Here is a 20,719-nt window from a genome sequence, read left to right as displayed (position 1 = left end):
TTCACAGAATTTGATTTTGGATTTGAATTTGGGCCCTGAGTTCTCAAGACGCCCCCGGGACCCTGTCTTGTCGATTTAACGGATCCAGGTTTTAGGATGTGTCCTTCGTGAAAACTACAGCAGCTCAGGCCACCTTACGCTATACGACAGTCACATGTACGACAGTGAAATTTCATGAATTTTGCCAGTGTTTTACGGGGGGCTGTGTAATGGAACACGTCCTACCATCTTTGATTTGAAGGCAGCGAAAAGCTTCCGTTGTTCAGCGTGATTCTAGTGGCAATCTCTTTCCTCGTGTGCCAGAGTCCCCAACACAAAAAGAGGTTTGGAATCTATCGAGCTGCCCCCAACCGGCTTCATACCGCACCCCTGCCCCAGCTCTGGGGCACAACCTGCAAAAGCGCCACTGTCTCCCTCCGAGGTCCTTCCTCCCACCACACTCATCCCTGCCCAGGTTCTCTCCCCGAGACAAGGGGGGCCGTGCTGCAGGGGCGGGGGAGAGTGCGGCCGGTTCACGCAGGCAGTGGATTCTCGCTGTGAGCCGCTGCCCCCCTCCGGGCTCTTGGCCGGCCTACCTTGGCAGGCAGACTCTGCGGTTTGTTGGAGAGGATGTCTGCAGCTTCCCTGCAGCGGGTGGAGAGGTTCAGGATGGCAGCAGCTGCCGCTACGTGGGTGTCTTCGCCGCGCTGACCGTGGCTGTGAGAGCTGGCACGGCCGGGGCTCGGTGTGTGAGCGCCCGCGCTCAGCAGCCGGTTAGGAAATTTCCCTGGATTGGAAAAATGCTTCGCTGTTGAAGAGAGATTTGATTAGCAATTGCTCGTACGTGGATTTAGTCATTAGATAGATTTGTTTTAAAGACAGAACTTCCTTGCATGAAAATACGTGAAGAATAAATTAAAACATGCTCCATTCTCCCTGCGTACGTTAAATGAAGGTTATTCAGAACGGTTTTCACAGAGGTTCACAGATCAAATGACGTGATTGCGGGGGAAGAATGCCTGTTCTCTGAATATTTTTTTGCATTTCCACGTCTTATGACAAAAACTCCAGAACTCATGTTAGCGGGCAGGTGCCATGGCAGCGTGGGTAGCTGCAAAACCCATCAGGGACTAGACAGGCATAAGGCCGGTACAACCACAGACGGCGTACGTGTGCGGCCCAGTAACCCCAGGGGAGAGAAACGGACTTTTCGCATTTGTTTTCATAATAACAGTTTTTACTTAGCCATGGAATTGCATTGTTTTGCTATTGGATGTGGAGGTTTGTTTCGTGCTTAAAACAGCATGAGTTTTTCTTCCTCCAACTCAGGGGGACGGAGTTGGTGGCAGAGGCTTCCCTGAGCTGGCATCTTCATGCTCGGTTCGGGGCAGTGAGTGAGAGATGCACAGAGCTTCCAGGGGAACGGAAAGGCACCGCGGCGGAAAGGTAGCATTCTCAGTGCTACCGAGAATGAGCGCTGCTTATGTTGTTGTGGGGACCAAGGCGTTACTGAGAGAATTAACGGGTTTCTCTCCACTCTGGGTATTTGTAAACCACTCAGGGACCAGGAAACACAGCCAGCATTTAATGTGGGCTAATATAAAGGCAGTTATAGCTGTTTCACCGTAAGTAGTGTTTACTTTAAATATTTGATCATTATTTTTCACGAAATAATTTAAAACATTACCAAATGTTATTCCTGTAGTTATAAAAATATGAAAATGTCACTGAATGTGCTACATTTTTAAACCAAAATCCATACTACATGAGCATATAGAGCACTCATTAATTAGTTTCACCTGAATTCAACATATATGTATGTGTGTATATTTTGTGTATATATCCTAGAACTATATCTATATCTAAATTTATACAGATAGATACAAAACATTGTGTGTGTATATTTGTGTGTATATCTTTCTTTCCTGAATCTAACAGGCTGTCAGTGGTTACTTATGTTGGCTGTACCCTATTTTTAGTAAGAACAGGTAAACTACCTTCTGGAGTTTAATGTACTTCTTGTTGGTGGACAAACTCCTTTCAAGTCTGTTTATACACTGTTAGGTTTTATACGACATTCACGTTCTTTACGGAAGGTGACCACGGCACAGAAGGGAGAAGCACCCTGTGCTCCTAAGAGTACTACGTCTGGGTTAACTATGCGTGAGATCAAAGGGATTCCAGGGATTTGCACAATGTTGTAAAAAATTCCCGGTCTATGGAGGACTCCAACTGGGGGATTATTTTGCTTGGCAGAAATCATTCCTGGGTTTATTCCCAACATTTACTTTCTAACCTTTTCATTAAAACATTCAAGGACTCTAAACAACTTGAAGAAACTGTTAGTAAAAACACCAAGTTTTATGCGTTACAGTGTCTCTGTGTTAGCATCAGAGAACTGACACATTTTAAATGTTTCTGCACTAATTCTTAAATCTGTGGATGAACATCTCCAAAGCCACACGTGTTTGTTTTTTTTTTCCTAGTAAAACCTTGATTTCTGAATTGAGTTCCTTCTTAGACTTTTCACTTTTTCTCCCACCTTCAGTGTGAACACTTGCTGATGTAAGTAGTATTTCCATATTTTTACCTGTATTTCTTCAGAATTACTGTATTTAGATTAAAAATGGCACCAAATTTGTAGAATAATTAATCCACTATTTACCATACTCAGTGTCACTTCATGCAAGACCAGTAGTACTGATTAACTTACTATTGTTATCCTTATTTTATTTCACCGTACAATATATTTTCTCTCCTCCCAGCAGTAAATAGTATATTACATATTTAAATACATGCCCCTCACCCAACATGCACATACACAAGATGCATTGTTTTTGGAATAAGTATTAGAATTTGAAGCTTACATTCAGGAAATGGTGGTGTTTTTCGGCCTTGACCTGTTTGTACGAGGGGATGTTTACCAAAAACCTGGGCATCGAAACTGGCATAATCGAAAGGTACTTTTCCAAATTTCTCTTGCTCTTTTGACACCGTAGCTCTGGGAGAGATGATGGCTTGGGATCGGAAATTGAACTCGATTTGCTTCACCAAGCTTGTCCTGAAGAGAGAGGGGCAGAGCTCAAAAGAAATAGGACGACACCGTTGGTGAGCATCCCAGCATCAGAAGTTAAAGCAGCTCAGGTGTGTCACACCTGGAGTTTCCCACTGAGCCCCGCACTAGGGAATAGAGCTGTGGTCACACAGGATGGGGTGGAGTGAGGGACAAGGGGGCACTTCGGGCGCTGGGTGGCCTCAGGGAGGCTGCACGTTGTGTGTCCGAGTCTCCCATCAGTAAGAGAGAAAGTGCCATGGAACTGTCATCAGGGCACTGATAAGGTGTGTACTTCCTGCTGCTCAGGACTGTTCATCAGAGTAGCAGTGAAAAGTCACGCCTGGAACTAGTGAGGAAATGTCATTATATTCTGATGACAATATAATGTCATTATATTCTGTTCAGCACAGTTGGCAGGGCCCTGACGCCTAACAGGGGCAGGGGCGGCACCGGAAACTGGATTCCTGAACTGTGAATTTCTTCTTAGGCTTCTCATCTTTTTCCCCACCTTCGGACTGAATGCTTTTGCTGCTTTAAGTAATATTTTAAATAGTATTTCAAAATTTTATCTATTAAATTGCCACTGTTTCAATATGAATAAAAATTACTGTATTATAACAGCTATCACATTTTTCAATAGAATTATCTTAATCCAAGCTAAATGTGACTTCAACATTCCTTTAGAATTACTGTGTGGATTAAACAAGGGTATCATATTTGTATAGCACCAATGCCGGCCAAGGAAAACACAAATGCTGTCGTGCTGTGGTCTATTGCTAAAAGGACACAAATAAATATACTTTCAGAATTTAGCAATATCAAAAATACATACTTTTATTTTGTTTTTCACCAGAACATACCTTACTCATCAGAACGTCAACGTTTTGATGATGTTTCTTGGATTAGGTAAAAAACTTTTTAGCTGCTACATCAAAATATCTGAGTGATTAGTTGAATTTGTTATTGTCTATATAACTTGCTTTATACCCCTAATATTGCAACAGCGTTCTAGTCTAAAATAATACTTCTAAGAAATGAGCAAAATGAAACTTAATGCTGTTTCTATGTTTGATAACTAACCTACTTCGGGAGAAACTAGAGAATACGGTACTGTACTCCTAACCAAGAATCTTGTTATGAGATTTTTAACCCGTGATTCAGTAATTCATGATATTTGCCTGATTTACATTCCTCACTCATGTGATTTTGACTCTCGGCAAAGTCATGACAATTTGAGTCTTTTAATTAAACCTACAGAAGCAAATATTAAGGGACACCATATCTTGAAAATGTTCCTAATAACTGTTTTTCATTCCAGTGTCTTGGTAACGACAATGAGGACCTGGTCATCTGCTGTAATCCCCAAATCACTTTTCTTATGTATATGAGTTTTGTATTAATAAGTGTATCACCTTATACTGTGTCCTCATCCATAGTTTATTATTTAGGTGTGAGTAAGGTCCTCCAGACTACTAGAGACTCTGAAGGACCTAGGACCGACAGGAGGTATTTCCATAGTTATCAATTTGGAATGAATTTTTGTTTCAAAGAGACTGTGCGCATATCTGGAAGAGTGGGACGACCATATAGCATCACATATTTTGAGTGATGAGGGATTAGGAGGTGGAAAGGTTACGTCAACCATAAGGGGGCCCCTACCTGACTAGGGGGCGGGCTTGTGCTTAGCGACACAGAATTTGATTAATCTGTTATCGTAGACTTTACATTTTTTGGATTCATCCACATTATGTGACCTCTGCGTGCAGATTAATTTCAAGTTAAACTTCTGGAGGTTCTAGCAGTTCATTTCAGTGACAGCACGATTAGCCGGCCCAGCCTCTCAAGTGGACACTGGTGGCTGTGCGTTGGAACAAAGGTGGCCCACGGTGAGCTGGCACCTGGGAGGAGAGGGACCCTCTGTGTAGGCGCTCGGCACGCAGGGAGTAACGGGAACCCCAGGGGAGCATCCTACCTGTGACCCTGCTCAGGACACTGCCCGGTTTTGGCAGAATCCAGCTGACTTTTGTCCTGGGACATTGCCAATTTTTCAGCTGCAGCAATTGGACAACCAGAAAGACTGTTTAAAAAAAAAAGTAGGCGGATCTGAGTTAAAAAGATAATGTAATTTGCTCTGGCACCTACCTCACAGCATCCTTGGCAAGCACCAAATGTTAAGTTGTATTAATAGTTCACTTAGCACCATTCTCAGCCTAAAAGATCCCAAAGGGTTTTGCAAACTACTGTGTCAACGTTTGTCCCCAAACCTCATCTCAGAGGTGATAAAAAAACAGAGTCACTTTTAAGATCAAAATATTATGTAAGGGAGGAATAACTAAATTATTGAAACCTCACGATATTTTAAGTAGAATGCGCTCATCCAACTGCAACTGTCCAACTATGGATGTCAGCACGATAATTCTATGATAGCTTAGGGTCTTTTGCAAAATGTTAGGGACTTAATTTTATATCTCAGTTTAAATGGAGAGCACAGAATGTAAGTTTCCTGGCAATAGGCTTATAAGTCAACTAGTATCTCATGACCACATAATCTATACATGAAACACATAAACGATAAGCATTTTCACCAAAAGTATTTATATATATGCAATATATTTGTATATAAATGCACATATGTGGTTTTAAGTTAGCTGCGATCTCAGTGAAATAAATCTCAGTGAAATGAAATGACGTTTACCTTCAGTAATCTGAAGCTCTTGGGTACCGTTTTAATGTGCATTGGATGGGATTCAAGATAACCCCTAAGCCACTCTTTCCAAGGTCAAACAGCTCTGGGGTGGGGGAGGTTCAGAGCAGAGACCAGGATCTCTGTGTATCGCTATATAAGTATCTACCCCTGGTCTCCAAATATGACATTTTTTTGTTGGCATACTTGGCTGCTCAGTGAAAATTTATAGGGGAGTAAATAATGGGGTATTTTTTACTTTTTCCTCTGCACACATTGAGAATATTTGTCACCTATGTCAGGTGCTAACATATCTGATGCTGATCCAGGAATTTTGATAACACACGGCAAGTTCCTTGTTTTCTTGGTGGAAAGTTTCTCTCGAGTCTCATCCCAATTACCTCCTGTGCGTGTTGCGGTTGCTGTTCACATGCCCTCGTCCTGTGCATCCCGGGGTGGGGCACTTGAGCACATTTTCATGCATGGCAAGAACTAGGCACGAAATAGCACATAAAAGAATAGAGCAATTTATCATCGATACATCACACACCGACAAACTGTCTCAACTTTGCATTCAAAGGAATTCAGTTACATCGTCCACCACGCTCCCTAATTCTTCGAGAGAATAAACACTTTTCAAATGCAAACCAACCAATGGGAGCCCACACCGGACCTTCTCCTCTCTCTGACTCTCACACTCCAGGACACTCTCCACCTGCCCTAACCCCCAGGGCCAGGTCCCAGACAACCACAGACAGCGCCAGAGGCCCAGAGCCCACTAGAAATTCCAGCTGGCCAATCTGAGGCCAGTTCACTCCGCTCCCTCCCACGAAAGCTCAAAAAGGCTCTTGCTTACAACAACTCATCCCTCCCCGCCGCGGGTCCTGGTGCTTCCCCCGGGGGCCCTGCCTGGCCTGAGGTGCCCCCTCCTCTTGGGAGCTCTGAGTAGCAAATTAGGTTTTCAATGTCAGTATCTCCTGATCTACTGGCCTCACTGTACCCCAAGTTTTCTATTAATATGCTCTGTTTTAAACACCCAGCTAGATGGAAATTGTCTTGACACAGAGGGAGAAAACTTGGTATTTCCGTTTCTGACTCCAAACTGGAGTAGGAAGTGGGTAACTTGGTGGACTTATTTCAGGGCCGGCGGTACTCACTCTCCAGGGGAACCCGCACTTTGTGAGGGCACCCTGAAAGGCTGCGGTGGTGAGGGTACAGCCCTGTCACGTGCCCTGTGCCGTCGCACCCGGGGATGGGGCACTTGGTCTCCCTCTTTTCAGGCCTCGGTGAATCTGCAGAGGAATTAAATTGAGAGAGACATCTGGTTATTCCTCTTCCCTCCCCTCCAGCAAAGTGGCCTTGCACACGACCTTCTCACTCTGTTCACCCTTCTGATGATAAACATTCTTCTCACATCGTCTTGGATAAGACCCTCAGCTAAGACCTGCGGAAGCAGAAAGAATGTTTTCAATTTTCCTGGTTCCTTAAGCAGAGGCTGACACAGGGCAAGGGAGTGTTGAAACAGTGACGGTTTTAAGTTGTCACGTCACAGATCATAGTTAGAGCCTCATTATGAAATGTCAGCCCTACACCAGAGGATGAATAGGCTCTGGAAAAGGAAAAGGGAAAAAAAAAAAGAGAAGGAAAAAGGAAAGCATTTATTGAAACCCAAACTGTCTCCTATTGAAGGGATCTGTAAAAGGCCAGATGCAAAAATCACACGATGAAGAAGCCGCCGTATCTGGGGAGGGCCCGTCTGGGTGGTCCAGTGGGTCCTGGCAGCAGGTCCAGTGGCCCCGGAGTTCTGGGCTTGAGCAGCTGTTCCTAGACATGTGGGGAGGCTGCTCCAATAAGAGTGACATCTCGCGCCACGCCCGGCCAGGGGGCAGTGCTGTGAGGGCCCACGACGCCCAGAGCCCCGCGGTTTGAAGCTCTGGATCAACGCGCAGTAGCTGCAGAGGAGAAGCTATTGGTTTCACTCCTAGTGTGGAAGCGGAAGACAGAGGCAGCAGGAAGAGGCTTGGCCGCACACAGGGTGGGGACCGGCTCGAGGGGTCTGCCGGGCGCTGCCAGGAACATGGGCTGCGGGCGGAGGAACATGGGCTGCGGGCGGAGGACCAGGTGCTGCGGCAGGGGAAAGGGACACCTTGCAACCCATGCTGCCGGGCTGCCCAGAGGGGGCGGCTGCACACAGCTCGGCACACACACTGCTGGCTTAGATAGAGGGTTATATAAATCCATAAAATAAATGAGGACTAACGTGAATATTCTCATATTCGTGATCGAGAGGGTAGATAAGCTTAAAACAGAAATGCATTCTCAGAGCCGAAACTGCCCCCCTAACTCGTGCGTGGAGTGACAACGTCAGGCATCGGGGCCAGCCTGCCCCTCACATTCAGGGCATCTAGAGGAACCGGGACCAGAGCGGGCAAGGCGGCCTCAGAGACAGGACCAGCGTGGGATGGAGGCCGGCAGGCTGCAGGCTTCTCCCAACGCGAAGTATCAGGAATCACGAACACACGACGCTGAGAGGGAAAATAAATAGTCTGTACCATCCTGCCGCAGGAAGGCTGCCGGCGATGGGTACGGGGCAGGGTCCTGGCTGCGAGGACGCCGAGGGCCCGTGTGCTCCGGCTCCAAACGTGGCACGGAGAGCAGGGCAGCGCTGCCGGAGGCGACAGACGTCCCCAGGGCGGAATTCTGCGGGGGGCAGACGTGCCCCCGTGTTGCCACGCCACCCCGGCCGTCGGACTGGGCAGGTGGGTACCGCAGGTGGTACACGGGGCAATTATCTGGGGACGTGGTTCCAGCCAAGGGGGAAGGGCCAAGGACCCTCCCCGTGAGCGCGCAGCCAGGGAGGGCGGCGTCAGCAGGGAGAGGACGCGTGTCTTGGGCGGGAAGGGAAGGACCCGAGTAGCGGGCGTGTGTGTTTCCTGAGACGGGGTTTAACGCCAGGAGGTGGAGACTACACTCTTTGCTGTACGAGACAAAGGTGCATACGAAGGGTTTTGACATGCTGTATGATTTTGCGGGGGTATTTCTTACTTAGTCCGAAAAGACGGCCGAATTTCCAGTCCGTCTGGGCACTCACGTGCGTAGAATATGTAGTAAAAGTCCCCAGTGTCTCCCTTGCGGCACGGCAGACACTGACAACGTTGTGAAGTGGCCGTACTCCAACACAAATTAATTTTAAAAAAAAGAACAGAGCAAGAAATACAGATCATTTGAATAGAATTTTGACCAGAATTACTTCTTATGATATATGGGAACTTGATGTGTGAAAAAATAAATTTCTATTCAATTGGGAAAAAAAAAATCCCCGATGTTTGATTAACATGGAATTGGTGGGGGCTGGGTGCTGACACCCTGTGAGAGCGACTTGGAAAGGATCGGGAAGAAGGAGAGGTGATGTGAATGTTGATGGGCTTCCTCCCTTGGATCTGGTCCAGGTGAGGCCGCCTTTCTAAACCACACGGAGCGCTTTGGCCACACTGTCTGCGGGAAGCCAGGGAGGGTGTGGGAGATAAGGCCAGGCTGGCACCTGACCAGGTGTGGGTTGCTGACTGTCCGTCTTGCACTGTGTCTGCCAGCCCCTCCTCTGCGGGGAGCAAAGATGCCCCACGGTGCTCTCCGGGGCCGGCGCCGGTGCCTGACACGAGCTGGAGCTGCAGCTCTGGGGGGGCTCCCGGGCCTGGCTCTTCCTCTTTGATTTTCTTTGCCGGATGCTGCTTCACGAAAATGACCTTATACTCTGGTGACCTGACGTCCCGGTTTGCCTGGGACTGTCCTGTTCATACCTGATGGACTCGTGGGATTGCGCCCATGGCTCCCCTTCACCCCGAAAGTGTCGTAGGCTGTAGGATAAATTATATGGCGACTCTAGTTAGACTAGGGGGACCCAAAGTCTCCCTATTGCTGGGTGGCAACAGGATAGCAAAACTTGGTATTGTTAGAACTGCCGACTCATTGGAAGGCTTGGGTGAAACGGTATTTTGAAATCCTAGGGTTCTGTCCCTGAGAGCAAAGTCACATGCCCAAGGTGCACGGGGATTAGTGCTTACTTAGGAGCATGGAGTACTCACAGGAGAAAAAAGCTCCTCTTTCGCTCCCACACCAGGGACGGGAGCAGGACCGTGAACCTGGGCAGCCTCTGGACAAAGCCTGGAGGCCCCTGCAGTCGGTCACTGTTTTGCCTGTTTCTTCCTGGTCTAGTCTGGAGCTCCCTGCGTGGACTTCACATCCCAATGCAGGACCTCACCCTACACACAGGCTACACTGTGGACTCATCCAGTCCCATCAGTGATTCTCTAAGTCTCCACCGTGCACATTCTATTGCCTTGTTAATTTCTGTAAACAAAAAAACCTTTAAAAAGTTCTAAAAAATGACCAAAGTATCGTCAAGTGTTTTAAGCCATGGCACAAATAATTAGTGTCTCCAAAGACTGGATTTCATTGGCTGAAGGTACTATCAGTTGCAAGGTGAAACATCATTTTATGTGCCAGTGAGGAAGGAGAAACGACTGAAAACTGAATAATGGCACATGTTTCTAATTTCACAGAGATGCTAAGATGGGAAAACTGTGCACCTTAGAATGGATGAAATATAGTATATTGGAAATGATGGGGTTTTGGAATTTGAAGTAAATTTCATCTTTTTTTTTTCTGATTTTTTAGTTCATTAAAAAAAAAAACAAAACCAACACCCACACAGGTAATTTCCACAAGTTGGGTGTGAGTGGAGTGCTCAGAGCTGCCACCACACCCTCCTGCCCCAGACCACATACTATCCTTGATATTCCGTCTCCATCCCAGCCCTTACAGTATGTTTGCACAGAACTATTATCTTACTCCTCACTAAATGACATTCTTTTATTCTTTTTTTCTCAACTCTGAGCTGCAAGACAGTATTTGACAAGACTACTTGTAGGTGAGTACTAAAATGGACTTAAAATATACAATGGATTTCTGGGTAAATCTCAGCAGTCAGGACATCTAACCACACTAGCGCATTATTCTTGTCAGCGCTTTAGGTCCACGACCTTGATTACCTCTAAGATACTCCTCTCTGAATTCTGTGGTTCTCAGATTTTAGGGTGCCCGAGAATCACCTCAGGAACTTGCTTTTAAAAACAAGCAAGTTATGCACATGAAAAGATGCTCAACATTGCTAATTATTTGAGAAATGCAAATCAAAACTACAATGAGGTATCACCTCACACCAGTCAGAGTGGCCATCATCAAAAAATCTACAAACAATAAACACTGGAGAAGGTGTGGAGAAAAGGGAACCCTCCTACCTTGTGGGTGGTAATGTAAACAGGTGCAGTCACTATGGAGAACAGTATGCAAGTTCCTTAAAAAACTAAAAATAGGGCTACCATATGATCCAGCAATCCCACTCCTGGGCATATATCCTGAGAAAACCATGATTCGAAAAGATACATGTACCCCAATGTTCATTTCAGCACTATTCACAATAGCCAAGACATGGAAGTAACTTAAATGTTCATCGACAGAGGAATGGATAAAGAAGATGTGGTACATAGATACAACGGAATATTACTCAGCCATAAAATAGAATGAAATAATGCCATTTGTAGCAAGATGGATGGACCTGGAGATTATCATACTAGGTAAAGTAAGTCAGACAGAGAAAGACAAATATCATATGATATCACTTATATGTGGGATCTAAAAAAATGATACAAATGAACTTATTTACAAAACAGAAACAGACTTGCAGACTTCAAAAACAAACACAGTTACCAAAGGGGAAAGGTGAGGGGGAGGGATAAATTAGGAGTTTGGGATTAACATGTACACACTACCATATATGAAATAGATAAACAACAAGGTCCTGCTGTATGGCACAGGGAACTCTACTCAATATTCTGTAATAACCTACATGGGAAAAGAATTTGGAAAAGAATGGATATGGGTATATGTATAACTGAACCACTTTGCTGTACGCCTGAAACTAACACTACATTGTAAATCAATCTAATATAAAATAAAAATTAAATTAAAAAATTTTTTAAAAAAGCAAGTTCTGAAGCAGCAAGTCTGATGGGATCCTGGAAATACTCATCTTCACAAGCCAAAGACCACCCCTTGGGAAACTCCACGTAACTGGAGGCCTCATCACCGGGCCCACCTGGTACAAGACCCAGGGGCGGGGGGCATCTTTATGGGCACACGGAACAGAACACAGCTTTCCTAAAGTCTGAGGATGGGTTTTAAGGTCTCCTCCGAGCACACTGACTGTCTCATTCAAGTCTGGTCCAGACGTTTGTGGACCCTCCGTTAGAGAGCTTGTGAAAGCACAGGCTTATGAAGGCATCAGCATCCGGTCTTGTCCTAAGAAGGATCGAGCATCCTGCCTGGCTTCCTGGTAGCTTGACACTATTTTGAAGCTCAAAAGCAGTCAGATGGGGCTTCCCTGGTGGCGCAGTGGTTGAGAGTCCGCCTGCCGATGCAGGGGACACGGGTTCGTGCCCCGGTCCGGGAAGATCCCACATGCCGCGGAGCGGCTGGGCCCGTGTGAGCCATGGCCACTGAGCCTGCGCGTCTGGAGCCTGTGCTCCGCAACGGGAGAGGCCACAGCAGTGAGAAGCCCGCGTACCACAAAAAATAAATAAATAAATAAATAAAATAAAAGCAGTCAGATGATCCCAGAAAGAGGGCGGGAAAGAAAAATTAAATTTCTGGAAATGATTTGATTCATAAAATGATTTAAAATCCAGTAAATACAAATGTACTTTTAACATACCCAATATAGTACTTTTTAACAAGTACGATATATTTTTTAAAAGCAGTCCTATTAGAAGAAATACAGGTCTTTATTTTGCGAGAGTTAAAACCCTACAAACCGACCAAGTTTTAATCTGAGAACAATCTATTGAATAGGAAAAAAAGTTGCTAATTTTAAAATATAAATTAGGTTTTTAAATTGTGCTGTCAAAAAGCTATCTGGGAGAAGCAATCAAACCTTACTCACTTACCACCCCCCCAACCTCTAAAGACATTTTAAATAAAATAGAAGCAAATCGGTGTCTTACGTTTACTGGTAAAGACTTGTCTTCCGCCCACGTCGATGACTTTGTTTTGCTTCCTCTCCCCCGAGAGATGCTCCAGAAGAAGCCTGTCCAGCTCCTTGTAGGTGCTGTGGAAGACACAGCCTCGCTCAGCCTGCAGGGCGATCGCCTGCTCCAGCAAACTCAAGTTCCCCTTGGTTTTCTCCAGGGCAGCGGCTTCCTCCACCCCCGCGGCCGGACACCCGTGCCTGTGATCATCCTCCTTACTCCCAGGGAACGAGGGCTGGGCTTGGCCATCCGACGGGTCCACGGGAGCATGCTGTGGCTCTCTCCTTTCTGTTTCCACATCACATGTGCTTTTGCAAGAGATAAACTTGTCACCTTCAGTTTTTATTTCAGGAACTTCCAGTAGGTCTTTCCTATCATCCACGAGAACATACTTTGGGACTCTCTGAGGTTTGGTTTCTTCTGAGAAGTTGGAGTCGCTGTCCCAACCATTCTCTGCACTTTCAGAGTTACTTTCGTTGTCATCGGAGGAGCAGAACGGCAGCTGGGAATCGTCGATTTTGTCTTTTCCATCGTCGGAATGAACCATAAAGCACTCATCCACTTCATCCCCCTCTGCTTTTAGAGACTGGATGCCACTGTCATTTAAGTTCTCACTTATGGTCTGAACAGATGCATTATTTTCAAATTTCCCCAAATGCATTAGCGATTTGACCACGAGTTCTTGATAACGGCCGTATCTGTCTTCCTTCCCATCGGAATTTTCTTGTGCAGTTGAATGAAGCTTCTCCTCCATGGGTTTTATCATGATTTCTTCTAGGGAAAAAAGAAGGCCAATATTTGAAAAATAAGAACAAAAAGTATTTTAAGGGAATTACAGTGATAGATAGATAGACATATACATATATAATACATGCAATATGTGAATATGTGGACTCCATCAATTATATAAACATTGGGTAGAAAAATACATACCCTCTTGACAAAACAAAACAAAACTCAGACCTTAATATTCTGAGAATTGCCTTTAAAGAGATGAGCTATTCTAATTTTCAGCACGTCAGAGCTAAGCTCGTCTAGTTACTGAAATACATACTCAACCATCACAGAGTCCTGAATGTGAAATTCGTGTTACTGTACCTCTTATATTTGCAAATCTCAGTCAACTGGAAGAAAATTAAGCATATGTCCTACTATACATTATAAAAAGGAAGTATTCATCGAATTTCTCTGCTAGCGTAGCAATATATTTTCAAAGCTTATTAGGTTGATTTTCTCTGCCTCCATAGAGTCCCAAACATACTTTCAGATTTTATGGAACGCTAGCTGAAATACACAACACATCTACACGAGACGATAACTAAAAGAAGCCTGAGGTTCCCGAGACTCCCTCACCACTGTCATAACTGTCACATGAAAATGCCATGACGAGGGAAACACAAGTAAATGGGAGAATGAACATGATGGAATAATATCTTGAATAGTAGCTCAGTTTCTGGCCTGGTACCTGCACGCACTTGTGTAGAAAGGAGATGAGTCAGGAGTGGGGACGGCTGGAGGATGCTGAATGTTAACCAGTTCTTCTCAGTCCTGATGGTAAAGAAGGCCTGGGACTGAGAAGAGCGCCCACCCCCCAAGTGCCAGTCTGCCCATGGGGTGTCCACTGTCCCAGAGCAGCTGTCCGTGTCACCCCTTTCCCTCTTGGCAGTGGCCCAGTCGGGGTGACAGATTGTGTGTGTGTATATATTTATGTGTACAGTCACCCTCCCCAAGCCTGTCCCGGTGCAAACACACCAACTGAGGTGCAGATTCGCCAGTGCCCCAGCCCTGGCCGCGCACATGGCGGGGTCCAGGGAGCTCGGCGCCCAGAGATCGCCAGGCTGTGAAATGCACCAGATAACCAGGCAGTGGTCCCTGGCAGTCACTGAGACAAAACAAAAAGAAGAAGCAGCAAGACTATTTCTGTGTCTCTAAAGGCAGGGTGGTGGATGGGAACACAAAATAATAAGCCCCCTTAAAGACTGTTAAAGACACCAGGTGAAGTGCATTCTGCCTTAATAAACATCTTGGGAGGAAAGAAAAGCACAGCCGTCCTGTGTAAGGGCTGCGGGAGAGGGTGTCTGTGCAGAAGACAATGTGCCTTTTTTGGGTCTCGTTTAATTTTTTATAAACATTGCGTCTGACAAGGACACTCAAAAATGCATCTCCATCATCTTCCTTTCTGGTAATTATCTCCCTAAATCAACACTGGACTGCCCGGATCAAGTAAATATTGCCATAGTAACTAAAAGCATTTTTGGATGAAGGGAAGAATTCAGTCACAACACTAGCCCCTTTAAATAATGCTGATTATAGAGTGCAGTCTTTTGTTGGGATCTAGTCAACATAAACTGAAAAATTTAACGTTTTACTTCCTAGAAAAGAGGCTGGCGAAACCAGCACATAATATTTGAACGGATGGTGTATCCTCTCCTGAATTCATATCAGAGGAACTCCAGGTTTAAATAATATATTAAACATAGTCTAAAATGCAAATGAAGTTTTTCTCAATATCACAGTTGGCTGTTAAGAGAAAGTGTAAAGGGTTATGATAATTTTAGAATATTATGAACTACAGAAAACAAATAAAAAGCATTTTCAGTGAATATGCTCAATTCATTGAACTATTCTCTCAACTCCACTTAACTACCCACATGTGTACAATAATGATTTATAGACATTATACCTAATTATGCATATTTGGGCTGTGTGAGAGTGCTAACAAAAGCTCTAGAAAGCAACAATTACCTCTGTTGCTTAGCTACATAGTTTAAAATATTCCTATTAAGTGCAGATCACCAGAGAGGCGGGGGTGACAGCAATGCACGTGTGCCCGACGATGCGTGTCACCGAGCCGCTGCCAGGCGAGCGTTTTGGGTCATTTCCAGTTTACATAATTGTTTGGTTCAACTGTTGGTTATATGCTAAAAGAAAATATTTATTAATTATTCTTCAGAGAGAGAGGAGCCCTGCTGGTAGAGGTGCCTTCGTGCGTCGCCCGCGGGGTTTCCAGGGGTGCTCTGCAAACCTGCAGACCAACTTCCCACGCGCCCACCCCCCTCTGCCATCACTGTCATTGTCACAAAGAGAGAAGTTGAGCTCGCTTTTGAGCAGACGTATCTGCGATGGGGCGCCCCTTCCCCCCAGCTTTGTAACAGGCTGCCTACTTTTTCTGTGCTTGTGTGTTTTTGTTTTCCGGGGTGGCCCGCTGGTCTGTTTTGTGCTTTTGCCACTGACATAACCCAAAGAGCCCTGCGTTAGGGACCTCGTTTGATTCTGGGCCTGGCGTGTGTCTCTGTGCCAACTCCGATGGGTTCCTCCCCCTTTCTGAGCCTCGCCCTCACAGGAAAGCGGGTGCCACCCAACAGGTATGCGGTGAAGGATGGCCGCTTCTCCCTTCCCTGTTACTGCGGTAGAGCCAGCAATGGCAGAGGAGACATGGGAGCTTCCACCTAGATAAGGTGCAGCCCGTTTTTCATTCAGAGTAAGTGGTGACCACGCCCGCTGTGGAAGGTCACAGTCCAAGTGCAAAGAGGACTCAGCCCAGTTCACCATCACCCACGTCACACTTGCTATGCTCGCCAACTGCCTTGGGGATGGGAGGGTCCGTGCACGGCGTGGAGGGAGACCTCCCGGGTCTGAGGTCCAGAGACTGGGGTCGTGTGGTTGGCCCAGCACCACCTGCCTGTATGGCCTCGGGCAGGCCGATGTCTCCCGAGTCCTGGGTCCTCATCTTTAAAACGAGGGTGATCTGATGTCCCAATGACTGGATGACCCTGTGACATGCTAAGACAATGAACTGGTATGTTCCTGGCATGGTGTTCAGTTACTCATTTCATTTAATCCTCACAACAACTACAAGAAAAGTACTTTCAACTCCCTGTTACAGGCGGGAAACCAGGGTTCTAAAGAGCTAAGGGCTTGCTCAAGTTCACACAACCAGCCAGTGGGGGGGCTGAGATCCGGACCCACGGCCAGGTGCCTACTATTTTCCCATATTTGGATACTTTCAAGAGTGAATTTATAGGAAAATACCAGAATACACTTGTCAGGTAACTTGTAATGAAAAGCAACAATCCTTAAAGTATAAAGAAAAACACATAAAGACAAACAACAACAAACAAAAACTAACAAAGTGCATCTCACAACAACGTGGGGTAGAAAATTCCTCAGGTGCACTTCTGGGGCTGGAGTAGGACAATACTTTCCTCATAGAGCAAAAAAGTAAATAAATAAACTTCCTTTGGGCCTGATATGTAAAACCTCACATCTGTTGATTTGCTTTAAACCAAAGTCTCTCCTCTGAGGGGTCTGGTAATCCTGAAGTTACCTGCTAGTGGATTCTCCACAGGTATCAACTGTTCTGCATCAAAACAACTTAAACAAAAGAAGTCCTCTGAAAATCACATGTTTTGAGGTTGATTCCTTCCGTACAACTGGATTTCAGATTTTAGTTCTGTTTCTGTAACTATCTAAGTGACTTTTACGGGTAAACTAGTTTTCCAGGCCTCCTGAGTATGTCAACTTTGTTGGGAATAAAAGATGAATTCATCTTTCAGAGTTTTAGAATGGGAGCGGCGTATCCTTTATTTGCTGTCTGTTGAGAGATAACATAGTCAAAGTGTCATCCCAGCTCCCAGAGCCTCCACAAGGTGTGACGGGTTCCCTGGAATCACGGTCACGTGCTCACACCCCGGGAGGACCCCACACACTGGCTCACCCTGCTTCTTTCCCTCGTCTGCACTGGGAACACACGAGTGCGTCCTGCCTCCTGAGAGAGCTCTGCAAGGTCACCTTCTGTTTGCCCCAGTGAAAACTGTGCATCTGCATGGTTTTGTCCAAATTTTCTTCTATCGTCCTTAACGCCCACCTGCAGCCCTTTGAAAGACAGCCAGGGGAGGGCATGGGGCACAATTTTGCCATTAAAGGGATTCAAGCTCATGGCCTCAGCCTTCGTGAGCCTAACCCTCTCTCATCAACTGAACCGCCTGCTTAAGACAAAATTGGGCACACACCTGGTCAGGTGAAGACCTTGGGGTGCCTGGAGTGACCGAGATGGTAGATGAAACCCGTTATGCTGGGCTTGGGCGCAAACTCAGCTCTCTTACCTTCCGGGGGCTGGGGGTCACTTGCTCAGAGGGCTGAAGGCAACTTAGACTTTTCCTCTCTCAACCAGGGAGAGAAGCATCTGTGACCTGTCATTTCTGGAAATGTGACTTCGTAATTTGACCTCGTAGGGACTTTGCCCAACTTGCCTTCCAAAGGTGGTCAGAGCATGGGAAGGGCTGGATTATGGAGCACGGTTAGCTGGGAAATAGTTATTTTGCTTGTCCTTCAATTGTTTCCTAATTATCTTCTTTCCAACGCCTACAAGCTGTGTTACCTTTAGCATTAAATCCCTTTGTCCTCAACGGTCTCATTTGTAAAGTTGTGGCCATAATAATACGCACTCACGTCACTGTTGGGTGGATTAGGTGATATGATTTATGTGCTCGGAATATATTAAGAATTCAAAAATAATAGCCACTACGGCTGTAATTTTAGCATATTCATTATGATCAGTAGTGGCTCTAATACTAAAGAGTGAACATTTGTGAAGCTGCAGATAGAAGTCCATCAGTGCTTCTAAGTGAATATTTAACTGAGAATATTTGACAGTATACTTTCCTGGTTACTACCAAGCATCTACAACGATCATTCAGCTACAGAAGAAGGCGGGAAGCTAGTGGGCAGGTACCGTCCTGGTCCTTAGGGCGCCTGCAAAATGTGTTGGTGCAAAAGATGCCCATTTTCTTAAATACCTGGTAAATTAATGTCAGCGAGATGAATGATATAACCATACTGACTCAAGGACTTTCCCTAGTACTAACCATACTGACTCAAGGACTTTCCCTAGTACTAACCATACTGACTCAAGGACTTTCCCTAGTACTAACCATACTGACTCAAGGACTTTCCCTAGTACTAGATTCAACCTACAATTTTCCTGAGTCAACTACAACAAAAAACTGACCAGCTCAAGGAAACAAACAAAAAGGTCAAGGATGATTATAATTTACAGATGAGCCACGAGGTTTTACGCCATATGTTAAATCCACAGAAGCCAGGAAGTTCAGTCAAGCACTAGCAAATCAGAATACAACTGTTTTAACTACAGAATCTCCAATTAACTGTAAGCCGGGATGACTGGAGATCTGATGATTGTGATCTGAGATCTGTGCTCACTCAGTCGATATGCTTTCATATCTTTTCTATTAACACCTACTGCAATTACTACCATTCTATATGCAATAGATATTTACGATCTAAGAGGCTCGCTGCCTTCGGTTTGTATAATTTATACTTCTTTTCAAGTAACAACTTATTCTGTATATTTTGATTCCTTAAAAACTCACAATCGGAAAAAAGTGTGTATGTGATAGAACATACACACATCTAGTTTCATTTTCTAAAAGGTCAAGCTTTAGATTTCCATGTATTTCCTAAAATAAACTTTTGAGACATTCTGCATGTCCTTCGATTTTAGCCTCATGCACTAAGTGGTCTGTGATGGTCCAGGTCCTGGAGGCACTGGGACAACCAGGGTCTAGTGGGGGTGACCGCAAACTGCGGAGAAGCACGTCCTAAAATTTCAAAAAAAAAATTAGGGGCAGGGGATTAAGAGACACAAACTATTACGTGCAAAACAGCTAAGCAACAAGGATATACTGTACAGCACGGGGAATTACACCCATTATCGTGTCGTAACTTTTAATGGTGTACCTGTAAAAATACTGAATCACTATGCTGTACACCTGAAACAAATATAATATTGTAAATCAACCGTACTTCAATAAAAAATTAACAAAATAAAATTTCAAAATAGAGACTGCGTCTCATATGTCCTATCGGAAATGTCTCAAAGCTTACTTTGCAGGGGTTTTATCTTTCAGGGGCTAGACATCCACCCCATTAGGGAGTTAAGGTCCTCTTCACCTTTGGGGCTTAGTCGCTTTTATTTTCTTCGGAAAGAGGCACAGTCCACACCCGTGCCTGGGGCCAAGGATGCTCTGCGCTCTGTGGCATGTGCTTAGACCCCCTACTGTTAGGGAAGGAAAACCGGTCCTCACTAGTGGATGCTGAGGGAAACCAATGTCTGGATTTGCTCTCACGTTGGGATTTGCTTTTCCCACCATACAAACGGCACGTCCCCCTGAGGTGGGCCTGGGTCTGTGCGCGGGCAGGAACTCAAGCTGGGGCCACTCCACCTCGCTACCTGCACCGGGGTGATGGTGGGTCTCCGGGGCGCCGTCCTGCCCCAACGCCTCCGCCGTCCGCTCAGCCCGTCCCTCCTCGCGGTCCACGCTGGGGCTGTAGTGTCGGGGCTTCATGAGCAGGGACTTTCTCTTGTTGACCGGCACCCCCAGAGCCTGCTCCCCGGCTCTCCTCTTCTTGGCCGTGGAGCAGTCATGCGCAGCACTGCAGTAACGGAGACGGATTAAGAACATGATGAAAGAGTTCACGGCTGTCTGCCCTTCAACCATCACCAAGCACGACCAGAGAAACCTGGGACCCAAGGTTTGGGGTTAGTTGTCGCCATTAACGAAAACAGCCCATCCGTTGAATTCACTGAACGGTGCAGATTCTACTTTACTGCCGATCAGAAGAGCTAAAAAAAAAAAATCATCCTTAATCCTGAGTAAGCATACGTTAATCTGTACTTTGCCTGGCACTACACTAAATACCCAGGGAGGGATGAAACAAGATTTGCACTGGTTTGTTAATCCCAAGAAAGAGCTAATGTGAAAAATATACCACCAGCTACAAGAAAACGTGTCCAGTATGGATAAATCACAAGGTTTTTCGGATAGTTGTTTGCTACTGAAACTGCTTATCTCCGCCACAGTTGCATGTCAACCTTGAGATGCCATATCCCGGGCTTTG

At 45.6% G+C, this 20,719-nt stretch overlaps 1 protein-coding gene across 1 annotated transcript in view; it reads right to left on the bottom strand.

Moving 5' to 3' along the window:
• Positions 1–20,719, bottom strand: part of ST18 (ST18 C2H2C-type zinc finger transcription factor) — a gene marked incomplete at both ends in the record, with an annotated part of 90,657 nt that overhangs the window by 44,558 nt on the left and 25,380 nt on the right. The window contains 7 exons of the mRNA XM_079901151.1: positions 576–787; positions 2,847–3,040; positions 5,007–5,111; positions 6,119–6,209; positions 6,875–7,009; positions 12,776–13,573; positions 20,052–20,254. Coding sequence (XP_079757277.1) covers positions 576–787; positions 2,847–3,040; positions 5,007–5,111; positions 6,119–6,209; positions 6,875–7,009; positions 12,776–13,573; positions 20,052–20,254 — 1,738 coding nt within the window. The remainder of the gene's footprint in view (positions 1–575; positions 788–2,846; positions 3,041–5,006; positions 5,112–6,118; positions 6,210–6,874; positions 7,010–12,775; positions 13,574–20,051; positions 20,255–20,719) is intronic.

Source organism: Stenella coeruleoalba, assembly GCF_951394435.1.
Source record: "Stenella coeruleoalba genome assembly, chromosome: 17".
In the NCBI taxonomy this organism is placed as follows: domain Eukaryota; kingdom Metazoa; phylum Chordata; class Mammalia; order Artiodactyla; family Delphinidae; genus Stenella; species Stenella coeruleoalba.
Note: the sequence above shows the minus strand (reverse complement) of the source record. Positions and strands in the feature narration are given on the sequence as shown.